The sequence below is a fragment of the Tachypleus tridentatus genome, chromosome 3 (genome assembly GCF_004210375.1).
Source record: "Tachypleus tridentatus isolate NWPU-2018 chromosome 3, ASM421037v1, whole genome shotgun sequence".
NCBI classification, from domain to species: domain Eukaryota; kingdom Metazoa; phylum Arthropoda; class Merostomata; order Xiphosura; family Limulidae; genus Tachypleus; species Tachypleus tridentatus.
Genome location: NC_134827.1, coordinates 57,621,156 through 57,636,200, shown reverse-complemented (window position 1 = coordinate 57,636,200; position 15,045 = coordinate 57,621,156). Strand labels below are relative to the sequence as shown.

Here is a 15,045-nt window from a genome sequence, read left to right as displayed (position 1 = left end):
GATTTATATAGAAGGAACTTTGTCCCAGTTAAAGTATTAGTCTGGTATAAGAGCTGTTTCTTAGACCATATTCTAATAATGATACAAAATAATAAGAGAACTTATGAATTATGACTCGATTTTAATTTATATTTGAGAGTTTATTTAGTTTTATCGTTTTAGTTCCAAGCAAGTTGACTTAATGAAAGAACCGCGGTCTAAAGTTGTAAACTTAGTCTCAAAAAATTGGTTAGGTCTGGCGTGGCCAGGTGGTTAAGGCTCTCGACTAGTAATCCGAGGGTCGTGAATTCGAATTCTCGTCACACCAAACACGCTCGCCCTGTCAGCCGTGGGAGCGTTATAATGTGAATGCCATTCCCATTATTCGTTGGTAAAAGAGTAGCCAAAGAGTTGGCGGTGGATGGTGAAGACTAGCTGTCTTCCCTCCAGTCTTACAGTGCTAAAGTAGAGACAAGCAGCGCAGATAACTCTCGTGTAGCTTTGTGCGAAATTAGAAAAGAAAAGGTGGTTACCATAACACTTTAGTGGCGTCATCTCTTGTTTTAAAATAACAAACAACAAAATATATTATTTATGCTTAAAACACTTGATAGCAGTTTAAATGAATTGCATTTCATATTTTCCTGAAGATTGAAGACTTGAAAAATATCCATGCACAGTCCGCTAAAGATGTCCAGAACGAAAACATTCAAAAGTTGCATCTTTGAAAGAACTACACAATCGTGAAATTGAAGGTAACCTTTGTTGATATTCAAACATAAAAAACTTATGTGCAATTAAACTCATAAAGCATTGTTATTGTGAATTAAAGGATGAAATACTATAGATCTACATCTCATAATGTTGTTTTTCCTTTGAAATTCTACTCTCTTTATAAATAGAAAAGGAAGAATATATTAGGTTAACATATCTAAAGCACCGCTTTAAAAATAGAAATATCAGTACAGGTAGGAAACTTTTATGCGTCATTGTGTTAATTTATTGGTACATATTTATGTTCATGATGGAGACTTTTCAGATCAAAAGTTAAAAGACATAAAGAATATTTCATGTATCCAAATAACGAAACACATTTCAGATTTCTAAAAGTATTTGGAAATAAAACATTAATTAGCGAGTTCGGCAGCATAATAAAGAGTAATAAGTTCACTGAATATCACCTAGTGGTTATTAAATGAACCGAAATGGTTATTTTGGGGGGCAGATTTGCTTTCTTATTCAGTAACGCCTAATTGTTGTTGTTGACTGTTATTTTTATTTTAAAATTACTTCACAAGAATAGTAAATTTTATTTAATGTCTGTGATAAATAAGTACTTATTATTATTCATGGGATCCTATTATTTCATTCTTATTTTCGTCTCCATTTAGGGTTTCTTTTATTCATCTGTTGCTGACATTCACAGGTTCCTGATGTGTTTATGTTGACTTTATTTTCATTCATTGGTTTTTGATGTTTATATGTGGAATCTTTATTCATTCATTGGTTTCCAATATTTCTCATATTTTGTTTGATGAATTATTAGGCCTGGCATGGCTAAGGCACTTAACTCGTTATGTGAAATTCATAGGTTCAAATCCCCCTCACACCAAACATGCTTGCCCTTCATCCATGGGGACATTATAATATCACAGTCAATCTCACTTCTCGTTGATAAAAAGAATTGGCAGTGGGTGGTGATGAATAGCTACCTTCTCTTTACGCTGCGACATAAGGAATAATTAGCACAGAGCGCCCTCATGTATCTTTGCACATAATTCTAAACAAACCAATTATTAAATATTGTTTTCTGATATTACTCCAGTTTTAGTTTTATTTCTTGTTTTTCTTGGTTAATTTTTATGGTGTGTGGAAAATTTTCTAATGGTTTTTCAAAGGATCAGTATTTACGTTATTTGCCATTATTTATTATTATTTATATTATTTACATAACTTATTGTTATTTATTTTGGCATCTGTTTCAAAGTTTTGTATTTTTTGTCTTTATTTGTACATTAATTGTACCTCATTAACACAGATATAATTACAAGTTTTTCTCAGCGGACGTCTTAGGGTTTTCACTTTCTTCTTGCTTTCTCTTCCTAATCTTTCAGTCGCAACTCACTGACATTTTTAGTTATGACTTATAATGACAAGTTGGATATTAGGATTAATTATTTGTATTGTTAATGACACTTTCGACTGTTGGTAAAAATGTTGAAAGTCTATTTTTAAATTTCAAAATTATGAGAAGTATTTTAGAAGGGTGAGCTACCAGTTGTTACTAACCATTCTTTCAGCTGATATCAATCATATTTGTTGTCAGTAACTATACCTTCAGTTAACATCAGTCATATGTGCTGTGAGTGGCCATTCTTTCAGTTGAAATCAGTCATATTTGTTGTCAGTAACAATTTCTTCAATTGAAATTATTCATATCTGTTGTCAGTAACCATTCTTTCAGTTAACATTGGTCATAGTTGTTGTAAGCAATCATTCTTTCAGTTGACATCAGTCATACTTGTTGTCAGTAACCATTCCTTCAGTTTACATTAGTCATATTTATTGTCAGTAACTGTTCGTTAAGGTAGCACCAGTAACATCGTAACTCATTCTTTCCAGATCCACAGGATACCTGAAGTTAGGCCTGAACAATGATTAATTTCTGTTAGGTGTGTCAGCTGAAATACATACTTTTGTATGAAAATCTTAGTAGTACTGAGTTTTACATTTGTATAGGTTAGAATCCTTATTATATCACTGGAGAGGAAAAGGTTTTTGTTTGTCTGTTACAGCTTGGTTAGATTTTTGAAACATTTATTAAAAATTAACTATCATCAAATGATGTTAATGCTTAGGTTCGAGGTTTAAAGGCAAATGCAAAAGACAAAAAATTGATATTGAGATGGCTTTTGTCATGGCTGTATTTGTTGAGTGGTTCTGCAATATCTTTGTTTTTCTTTTCAACAGAATTAAAGAACGGCTTTGCAAAACAGATGCAACAGGCTTCAGAGAGCCACGAGAAAGCTCTAGACATCTTAAAGCAGCAGCTACAAGACCTACAGAAGCAGATGGAAAGCAATCTGCGGACAGACACCGACACCAAACTACAGGTATGATCTCTGACTGGTATCTGACTACTAGAATAGGGCCTTCAGTGGTTCAGTGATAATTTTGCAGGCTTATAACACTAAAATTCATCACCTGTGGTGGGCAGATCGCAACTAGCTCATTGAGTAGAATAGCAAATATAGGTTGAGAAATGAGATAGACACTTTAGAAAAACATCTTTAAACAACTACAGTATTAAACCAATAATAATAATGATAATATACAACTTTATTTCATAAAATTAGAAAATTCATTTACAAAATTTTGTCTGGATGTTTTTTTTCAACTGATTACCAATTTTGTGGAAACAATACTAAAATTATTTCAACTTTCCTACTTTGAAGTAAGTTTGTCAAAAATATTTCTATGGCTTAATTTTCTGTTTTCTTTAAATAAAAGATATTCCATATTATTAACTTTTCTATTTTAAACTTGTTTTCTTAAGAAAGTCTTATAAGCAACATGGCATAAATAAAATATATAATTTTCGAAAATCAACTTGTATATTACTGGTAAGTGTGTTTTGTTTTGTTTTTTAAGAATGATTACCATTTCATTCTCAATATGTTGCATTTGTCATTATAAACTGAAATTGTTTATAACCAAATCCAGGACTTTAGAAATAGGTAAACTTCATCGGTATTGAGTTTTAACAACGAAGCCTGATAGATGAGACTCATTGTCGCTTAACTTGGTCAAGCAGCTACCCAGTAATGATATTATTTTTTTACTTCATTATTTTAATGCCCTCTAGTGGAGTAATTTTATGAAAGAGATACAATTCTAGAAATTTTCTGATGTGACAAGCTAATGTTTGCTAAAATATTCATTTTGTCCACACTAAATAATGGAATAATTTTAATACCTGTGTATATTAATGATTTTATACCTCTACTAAAAAAAACACAAACAAAAAACACTCAAATAAAGTCAGTGGATTTATCTATAGAATACACTTAAATTTTTAATATTGTATTTAATGTTTAATCTGGTGTGATATGTTAATATCATTAGTGAGTTTTATTATGTTTAAAACAAAAAATAAATCACACTAAATCATGGATGATTATATTATTACTTACATATAAAGATATGAGAGAAGAAGCTACAATGTTTGTTTGTTTGTCTGTTTTTTATGAATATTTGCACAAAGCTACAAAAGGGCTAATTGCTCGTCCAAAATAAAAACACATCTGTGTGAGTAAAACTACATCATCAAACATGCCATTAGTTATACGTGTTGAAATAAAAGGAATACATTTTCTTTGCAGAGGATTCTTGATCAGAATTGGTATCTTGAACAAGAAGTCGAAAGTTTTAAAACTGTGCTTGAATTCAAGGTTGGAGACGTACATCGCCTTCGTAAAGAAAACCTGGAAATGCAGGAAGAGGTTATTTTTACTTTTTTTATTGTTTTTTTGTTGCAATATTTATTTAGGGTTTAAGCATCTCAAAAAAAAAAAAGAAATATAGACAGCTATACTACATTATTGTATTGTTTTAAGTGACACAGTTTAACATGGTCAGGATCAAATAGTGATCTAGACTTATTATAATAATATTATAAACATAGCTAAGCAAGATAGTTATTCATTACAATCAAATGGCTATGTAGATTTATTACCTATTTAAGTATAGTCAAATAAAAACAACATATTGTTAGCATCAGTGAGCCGTATAGACTTGTTACATTATTCGAGACTATATATATGTTGCTAAACACACTATCACATTGTTAGGATCAAAGAGCCATCTTTTAGAATTGTTACATTATTATAGAATATGTAAACAAATTTATTTGTATATATTTCAAATTAAAGTTTGCTTTTTTATTAAATCACTAGTTGAATGAGTTACCATCAGCAAGAAAAGAAATTCAGAAGTTAAAGGCCAGAAACGAAGATTTACAAGCGATGTTGGACGAGAAAGTTCGAACTGAGAGGTAAAAGGAGTTCCAGCAACTAGACTACTGCTAAGTCCAAAGTGAACTAAATCATTTGAAGTTGTGATCAAATACGATTACCAGTTTACAGGTTAACTGTAAACGTATGACCAAACAGCAAACACCACAATCATAATTAAGGAGTGTCTTCTCATTCTCCTGATTTAATTCCAAGTTCATTTGCATTGATATCGTTATTGCTTGTACAGTTATTGTTAAAATTAAATTAAAACAACAATTATTTGTAAGAACCTTTTGAGATTTTAATTTGATATTACGTTTTATTGCTTTCTCCTTGACACAAAAGCTGGTGCCAACTGTTGTTATTCATTTACTGTAACTCTGTAGTGAACTACATTTTCCTTGACACAAGTGAATTAATCATAATTATGTGTATTTGTTTCAATTATAATCCATTAAGAATATATCCAGTTTAGATTAAGTTACTTTTGTATCTAATTGTTTAACATAATGAGGGAAACAGCAGTGTTAACGTCTGTGATATGATTTATTTTATCCTCATTTCATCCAACATAATGTCATAATGAGGCTTAAGATATCCCATGAGAGTGTCATTGATTTAGTCTATTATGGGTTTAACTTTTGTTTTTTTAGAACAATGAGTGTTTCTAATTAGCTAATTGTCTTAAGTAATCTATGAATTACTTTTAGTTTCAATGAAATAATTCGATAATTTTAATTTACTTTTTTCAGTATCTCTCTTAGACTATAGTTTAACCATGTTCTTCTATAATTTGACAATACTGAAAGTAAAATATAGAAATCTTAAAAGTAAAATATTTATTAAACATAAAATCACAAATTAATTCTAAAATAAAACAACAGCAACTTTTACTGTAGACAGGTTCTGAGATCAATTATTACGACAGCTCAGCAGATAGTGACATTTTAATGATTACAACAGACAGTGTAAAATTAATGATTACAACAGAGAGTGCCATTTCAATGATTACTCTCGTGACTTCTGTAAAATTACTGTTAACTATATTTATGACTTAATCACTTAAGTTGTTCATGAGTAAACATAAGATCGTAAACTTGACTTATTAGTTGTTAATAGTACAGACTCAAATTACTATATTTCATCTCATCTTGTCAAAGACTGTCTAATCTGATAAAAGAACTAATCATAATTTAATCGAGTATAACACAGTTCAAAACGTGTTTTGTAAAAGTGTGTATAGAAATAGAACACTTATTCCACCAATGACTTTGATTATAAACATGTTACTATGAACTATGTAAACATGACAGCTCATTATTAGAATCAAACAACTATCTAGACTTGTTATGTTGTTACAGAGTATGTAAACACCACATCTTTAAGGATCAAATTTTGTAATGCATGCATGTGGAGGTTATTTGTTTTTAATAAAACTATATCTGCAGAAACATGAAACGATTTTAATACAGCCACCAATATAAAACAGGTTTTGCTCTGAAACTATACATTATACATTAAGATATGATATTTGTCCCATCACTGAAAATTCCTTAGTTTAAGCATTAGCTCAAAACTGGGAATTTTCAGCTGTCTGACATACCATAAATAGTTCTATACTAAAATAATTTGTACCTGGTTTATAATCCATCAGTTGTCAGATATTATTTCTGACAATATATGTCATGAAAATAATAATAAAATAAGATTAACTTGTACAAAGAACAAACTAGATCTGTTTTGCTTTGTTCAAGAAAATCGTTAGATAGTAACTGTTGTATGACTAAGTTTGACTTTCATATTTCAACTTGCAGACAGTTAAGAAGTGAAAGTATACAGCTGAAGGAAGAGTTTCAGAAAGAAGTTAAGTCAAAGTATCGATTATCGATGGAAAATGAAGAACTCCAGTGGAGACTAAAGCAAGCAATGGAGGTAAATCATTTGCTGTCAATAGTGTCTGATTGTATGTATTGTTTCATTACACCACAGTGGGGACAATTGCTTTGTTGTGAACAATATCTGGTTGTACATTTTCTTTATAAGATAAGTACATAAATGAAAAAAATTTAGCCCCTTAAACAAATACCCAGTACCAGGTGTGGTGGTTTTCGTATAGCAAAGCCACAAAGGGCGATCTGCTCAGCCCACTGAGGGGAATCGAACCCCTGATTTTAGCGTTGTAAATCCGAAGACATACCGCTGTACCAGCGGGGGGCAACCCAAGTACTTCGACTCGAATGTGGTGGTTCATTAATGTAGAATGCTAGGGCGTTTATTGTTTTTTAAGTACTAGCAGAAGTAAAACACAAATTGTGTTTGAGGGGGAGGGAACATCCACTACCTAGTTCAACCTCATATGTGTAGTATAAAAGAGAAAAGGAACAGTTGCATCTTTACATTCTTTCACTGTTTGCACAGAAAGGGTGGCTATTGAGAGAAAATTTGAATGAATATTTAGAACATTCAAAAACCTTTAATATTCATTTATGATTTTTAAGTATATAAAACATTATAAATATTTGATCTTTATGAAAACTTTGAAATCTTTATCTAGAGTCATCGGAAATCCTAGAGGAAGAGCAGCTCGTCTGATATTACCACCCATCGCGAACTCTTGGACTACTCTTTTAACAAAACATTGAGAGATTGACGGTCACATTATAACGAGTCCACGGCTGAAAGGGCGAGCATGTTTTGGTGTGACGGGAATTCGAACCTGTGACCCTCGGATTACGAGTTGAGTGCCTTAATCACCCGGTGATTCCAGGCCAGGAAGATTAGAAAGAAGGCATCAATTATACCGTATTCACCCTCCGCCGAATCATAGACTAATCGTATAATGAAATTTGACAGTCACTCTTATGACCCCTAAGGCTTTTTCCGTAGAGTGTTTTATTCTACTGAGTAGTCAGTTAGGCCTACTGACTAGATATATGTGATATACTTGGTTACATAGTGTGACTGAGCATCTCTTAGGTCTCCACATGAAGTCTAAAGAACTACCAAGATAAAAATGTATATTCACAGAAACAAACAATAATACAATCACAAAATAAAAACATAAAAAACAAGGGCAACTGGGTGCGTCGAACATGCACGATTATTGTTAAACTTTGATTGAATTCTCATTAGTTACGTGTTTCCTCTACTCTGTAAATTGTACTGTCACTAAAAATGAAAACAAACAAACAAATGCCCATCTTCTTAAAAGTTAAAACATAAATGTTATTCAATGAAGATTAGTAAAACCATTATAAATCACAAATGCAGCACTATTAACTTCAGCAAAGCAATGTTAAGTAATTTATAATTAAAGCACAAGTCAACTCTTCCAAAATTCTTTAATAAAACCTTTTTAAAGGTGAACGTTACTTCCCTAGAAAATAATAATGGTTCGACCAAAGTTAAGTGAAAATCACGTTAAGTTAAACACTACTGTGGCTGAAGGCTTAGATTAACTTACAACTTTAGGAAATGTAAGAAACTAAACAATTATGAAAAGTCCCTAATTCTAATAAATTCTTTCTTTTATTTTACAAGGACAAACTTGACTTTATACTTGAGAACATATTGGTATTAAAAACAAGCTCAGATCTGCTCAGTAGAAAACACATGATACTTATCGTACTTCACCCCAAAATGTGGAGCATGACAAATGTTTAGTGTTTTTGATGAACCAAAGAAGTTAAACGTAATTATAACCAAACAATTCTGACACGGAAAGACTAATTGCCAAAATAAATTTAAATCTAAATACTTCGCAAAGAAAAATACTTCAGACAGTGAATAAAGTTAGAGCTGTTGATATTTTTGTAATAATATCACGTGTATAAATGTATACGGTAGTTTAGGTATTCGACTCGTAATTTGAGGGTCGCGGGTTCTAATCTCCGTCACACAAAACATGTTCGCCCTTTCAGAGGTGGGGGCATTATAATGTAACGATCAATCCTACTATTCTTTAGTAAAAGAGTAGCCCATTGGTTATGGTAAGTATTTATTCGTCGTTTTGTTCTAAACTGAGAATGATTTGTATAAAATAAATATTTCAAAATTAGAAGCAAGAAACATCAGTTTTAAAATTCAAATTATTTGAAAATTTATAAATTTTCTCCAAGTAAAGAGAGCTATTTTTAAGTGTTAAATGTTCCCATTTGAAATTACCTGTGAAATTACAGAAGTGTATATTACTTATCGGCAGATGGCGATCCTAATTTTGTTTTGTATTTTCGATAACAAATGTTTCTTTATGCCATTTTTTTATTTCTGTGACAGAATAAATGTTTTTATGATTGCTTATTTGTGTTGGTGAAATTAACTGTATTATATCAATTTTTTCTGATTTCGTGTATTTTACCAAAATAAAATTGAAAACATAATCTGTGACGTAGTCACTGTGGACCTCATTTTCATCTATTCAAAATTCCTCAGTATTATTCACACCTAAATTAATTTAGGTTATTATATAGTGAGCTACAAAACGAGTTAAAATCCCTCATAAATATCGTACATGCATTACAATTATACTAGGCTTAACTGTGTGTCTTTGGTAAATTGTATATAGTTCTATCGATCGTAAAGAGGTTGCATTTTAAGTGTAATTTGGAAAACAATTACAAATTCATTCAGGAAGTGTGTGTAGTTTTCTTACAACATAGTTAAATTGGGTTATTTACTGAGCTCACAAAGAGTAATAGAACCCTTGATATTAACGTTATAAAGCCGTAGACTTATCGCTGTTCTGGCGGGGCTTCAGGAAACGAGTCTGTATCTTAAAGAAAACTGAAACCTAAATTTTCATATTAACCTAATCACTCAGTTAAAAATGTCTGCATTCGATTCGGTCAGTGAATCCTGGTCTGTTACACTAAGTAGAATAAGAAATATCAAAAATAAAGCGCCATTTTACTAACAGACGAAATATGGTTTATTCTGTGTTGAAAATAGTAACTTCTTTTGGAGATTTGTATTTTATTTACGACCAGTGTTTTGAAATATTTCGGGTCGCTGTGTCTTTAGATTAAGCTAATCGTCTCAACAACAGCTTGATATCCCATGAAGCTTACCATATTAAACATGACATTCTAGCAGTGTGTGATTAATTTTACTGGAGAAAAGGTGCGAACAAGCCACTGAATTTTCTTAAGGAATGTTTTGTTAGTTTTTACAATAATTTAACAGAAGATTAAATACAACAATATCAACAACAACATTGTTAGATCACAGAGTCCAAATGAGAGACCAGATGTCCCTGAGGTTGAAGAGTCAGCGGAAGAGAAAGAATGAGATAATAATTGAAGACCCACCAGAGGTCACTGCGATGGAAAGAAAAAAAGATGTCCTCTGAGGGACGTGGGGTTCCAACTTCATTTGTCAGACCATCCACATCTATACAAAACAAACAGACACAAAAAATCAGAAAAATCAACAGATCTTTTGTATTCAGTCAAATGTTTAAATACTTTTCAAACGAAACAAAAAATAGAATTTTTAATTAGTTGCCAAATTGTGTGTTATCCGTTGTTTCCAAAACTGAGAATAAAAACTAATACATAACTAACCCGTGCAGTAGATCAATTTCTTTAGTGGTAGATAAGGTCGCTGTATCCGGTGTGTGAAGGTGTAGCAGTTCAGATAACGTTGAATAATCTAGCAGTAAAGATAATAAAGATTGTAAGTTTTCTATAAATTACATTTTGAATATATATTACTTTGTTATTTTTCATCTTTTTTATACCTAGTGATTGAGCTTCTCTTGCTTTTGTACCTCTAGCTTGACTGGTTTTCGTATTTTAGGCTTAGTTTATTTTGTTTGTTTTTATTTTGTTTGTTTCTTTGTAAATTTTCTCACAAAGCTACTATAAATTTCTCAGGGCTATCTGTGCTAGCCGTCCCTAATTTAGTTTGTTTGTTTCGCAAGACTACTCGAGGGCTATCTGTGCTTGCCGTCCCTAATTTAGCAGTGTAAGACTAGTCATCACCACCCACCGCCAACTCTTGGGCTGCTCTTTACCAACGAAAAGTGGGATTGACCGTCACCTTATAACGCCCCACGGCTGGGAGGGCGAGCATGTTTGGCGCGACTCATGCGCGAACCCGCAACCCTCGGATTACGAAGCACACGCCTTAACGCGCTTGGCCATGCCGGGCCTTAGGCTTCGTTATTTTATATACTTTCAGCTTGGCTTGTTTTTCCGTTTAGATTTAGTGTCTTTGTAATTTAGCCTCAGTTTAATCTTGAAATTCTTTTTCTGAAGCAGCTAGAGAAATATTCCATTGCCAGGTAGTTACGAGCACTGCGTGTTATTTAGTGTGCACTAAAATATTTAATCCACAACGACCTTTAAAAATCGTATTTGTGCATTTTTTTTGCATTCCTTCAAATCAGAACTTTAATAAGATTAAAATAAGAGTGAAAATTACATTTAAAATCAGTTTTTGTTGTTTACATCTTCTGTGATGAATTCCAAAATAAATCAATTATGAGGTATGTGATTAAAACGTTGCACTTAAACAGAACTTTCGTCACCTTTCATAGGCTCAGGGAAGCCTCAAAGTTTTGACACTGGAAGACAAAGTTATTGTATTTGCTCAAATAACACAACTACATCTGAGAAAAAAAAAATACAGTTTTAGCCATAAGACATGAATATACCTTAAGGAATATAATTTTACCATAAAATTCTTGCTATGACCATATTACTTTTGGTCGAAAGTACATGTTAGTGTCTTCAGATAGGTGAGTAATGTGACTACAGTATGGAGACGGTCAGAACATGCCATTGGATGCATATTAATGTTACCAAGTAATACTTAGAACATGCCACTGGATGTTTGTTTTGATGCCATCAGGAGGAAGTTCAAGTGTCTTAGAATGTTTTGTTGTCATTATGTACACCTTGAACTGAAACATAGAGTAAGTTGACGTGAGAAACAGCTGTAACTGAAACATAGAGTAAGTTGACGTGAGAAACAGCTATAACTGACACATAGAGTAAGCTAACGTAGTAAACAGCTGTAACTGAAACATAGAGTAAGTTGACGTGAGAAACAGCTATAACTGAAACATAGAGTAAGTTGACGTGAGAAACAGCTATAACTGAAACATAGAGTAAGCTAACGTAGTAAACAGCTATAACTGAAACGTTCAGTAAGCTGATATACTAAAGAGGTATGACTGAAATACAGAGTTAGCAGACGTTTAAACAGCTATAACTGAAACATAGAATAAGTTGATGTGGTAGAGAGCTATGACTGAAACAAACTGACGTAGTAAACAGCAAAAACTGAAACACAGAGTTAGGTGACGGGGAAACAGCTATAACTGAAACAGAGAATAAGTTGATGTGATAAACAGCTGTAACTGAAACAGAGAATATGTTGACCTGGTAGACAGCTATGACGAAGACCTAGAGTAAGCTGACGTAGTAAACATCTATAACTGTGACACAGAGCAAGCTGACCTTTTAAACAGCTGTAACTGAAACAGAGAATAAGTAGATGTGGTAAACTACTTTGACTGAAACACAGAGTAAGCTGGCGTGTTGTTACTTCACATCTGGTGTGATGTTCTTAGTGTTTTTAACCGCTAAACACTAATATTCCTCTGCATTATGTTGGATAATTGACCAAATATATTGAAACGATCAACGTTACATGAGTAAAGATAGTCACGGTTTATAGCTTTGTGGATATATATGATATATTTGTAAAGAGGTGTATTGGTTGATCAAAATACGATTTGTCAAGAATGACAAATGGTTCCAGTGGTGAGTGTGATGATTATTTTTAAAATTGTGTTTATAACTATTTGTAATGGGTTGAATCTTTCAAAACCCGTATTCACATACAAAATCTACGTGGGTGGAATTAATCAATCGACTCTTTGTGGGAGTCGAAATGAAAATAATTAAGTAGGAAGAAGTATTATTATTACCGTGAGTCACGAAGATAGTGGAGTTGTTGTCGTGCAGAGGTACATAATGAGTTATGTACACTCTTTCCACTAAGAGGAATTGAACCTCGGATTTTAGCATTGTAAGTCCGTATACTTACCGACAGATGGATCTGGAGTAATTGCACAAGTGTATTGTGTTACTTCTCGTATTAGGATAGAAGTTAGTACGAAGATGTCTAAGTTGCATCTGTACATTCTTTTTATTCGCAGCTTTGCTGAGCTTTTAAGTTCGGTAGAGTTTTTGTGTTAACATAAAATTAAACAGAGTCTCTCTTGATGGATGTCTTTGTTTTATACTTGCAACAAAACAGTTACTAACTTTATGGCTGTTATCGTGACGTAATTCCATTTCACCATTAGGGACTAATGGGTATGGACTGGGTGGAGAAAATTATTTATTTCCTTTATACAAAGTCTGGAATAGTGTGAAGGTTTGGGCACTTGACTCGCAATCTGCGGCCTAAAGATTTGAATCCCGTCATCAAACAACCTTGGCCTTTCAGCCATGGGTAAATTATAATGTTATGGCCAAATCCACTCTTGGTTGGTAAAAGAGTAGTCGTGGCTGACTAACAGCCTTCCCTCTAATCTATGAGTTCAAAATTAGGGACAGCGAGCGCAAATATCATTCAAGTATTTTTTGCTAAATTCACAAACAAATATAAAAACAAATGTTTAAACATTAGTTTGAAATAAACAACACTTGTTTCTGTTTACGTAACTGAAATTGTGAGGAAAAAGAAACATAGGTAATTAATGCTTTGCATAAAAATGAAATTTGTCGGAATTGCACTCAGAAACGTAACATTTCTAAGGGGACGGGGTCGTGAGAACATTTAGTATTTAAAGTCTTATAAGAGGATGGAACCTGTAAGAAGGCCATTCAGATGGAAGGATAATGTCTTTGGGTAATTTCAACATCAGATTGACTCAAAGCGTCAAAGCATTCCCACAACTAAACGCAGAATACAAGGTATTCATGAAGATTGTAGAATCAACACCCCCATCAGTGGCTCAGCTATATGTATGCGGACTAAAAACGCTAAAAACCGAGTTTCGATACCAGTAGTGGGCAGAGCACAGATAGCTCATTGTGTAGCTTTATGCTTAATTTAAAACAATAACAACAACAGAATCAACAAGAGTCCGTAATCTTTTACATCTGACAATAGTTAATCATATCAATGCAAAGGACCAGAAATTTAAGAAGAAGCCTATTTTGAATTAATAATTTTGTTTACTTGCTTGTTGTGACCCACCAACGGTACAATGGTATGCCTGTGGACTCACACCACTAGCATGAGGTTCCGACACCCGTGGTGGGCAAAACACAGATAGTTCGTTGTATAATTTTGTGCTTAATTCCAAACAAACACATGCTTGTTTTCAAAGTTTCTTTGCATTTTTGTCAAATTTCAGTAAATTGTTTTGTTCGTCAAAAATTCTTGAGCATGATATCGCTATTGGACGATAACAATTAACACATCTCTTACAATACTTTAACATGAGTTTTATAATAAGGCATTGTCTCTCTTAATGAGTCTTCCGAAAAGTCTTCTTTTCTTTCATAGGAAGACAACATATTTTTTTATTGTGAGTTATCGTTTCATTCATAATGAATCTTTATGTTTTTCAGAATTAATTCACATTTGCTTTATTTTTAGTAAATCAAGGAAATTATTTCCTAAATAATCTCTTCCTCCGTGTTTGGAAATGTCCTTGTCTGTTATGTTATAACTGAATAATTCTTCTTTCTATACTTGAAAATACGCCTGGCTGTTTTGTCATTACTGAATACCCCGTACCTCCATGTTTGGAAATGCCTGCGCTTCTCCAGTTATTATTGAATAATTCCTCCCTTCATTTCTGGAAATCTCTTTGGTTGTTACCATACACCTCCATGTTTGGAAATTTCTCTGACTTTTGATTATTATGAATACTCCTTCTCTTCATATTTAGAAATTTTCCTGATCGTTTGGTTACTCGATTGTTATTTTCTTTTTGTAGAGAAAAATATTGTAATAAATTACTGTTGTTCGTGTTTGCTTTTATTAGATTACCATAGAACAAGAATCAAAGTCATTAATTTTAAAC

General features: G+C 32.6%; 1 protein-coding gene across 1 annotated transcript; it reads left to right on the top strand.

Annotated features, from left to right (window-relative positions):
• The first annotated feature begins 2,955 nt into the window (after positions 1–2,955).
• On the top strand, positions 2,956–5,669 carry LOC143245878 (microtubule-associated tumor suppressor candidate 2-like). Its single transcript, XM_076492130.1, has 4 exons — positions 2,956–3,092; positions 4,362–4,481; positions 4,935–5,032; positions 5,648–5,669. The coding sequence occupies exons 1-4, from the start codon at positions 2,976–2,978 to the stop codon at positions 5,667–5,669; spliced, it is 357 nt and encodes a 118-aa protein (XP_076348245.1). The 5' UTR covers positions 2,956–2,975.
• The last annotated feature ends 9,376 nt before the right edge of the window (positions 5,670–15,045 follow it).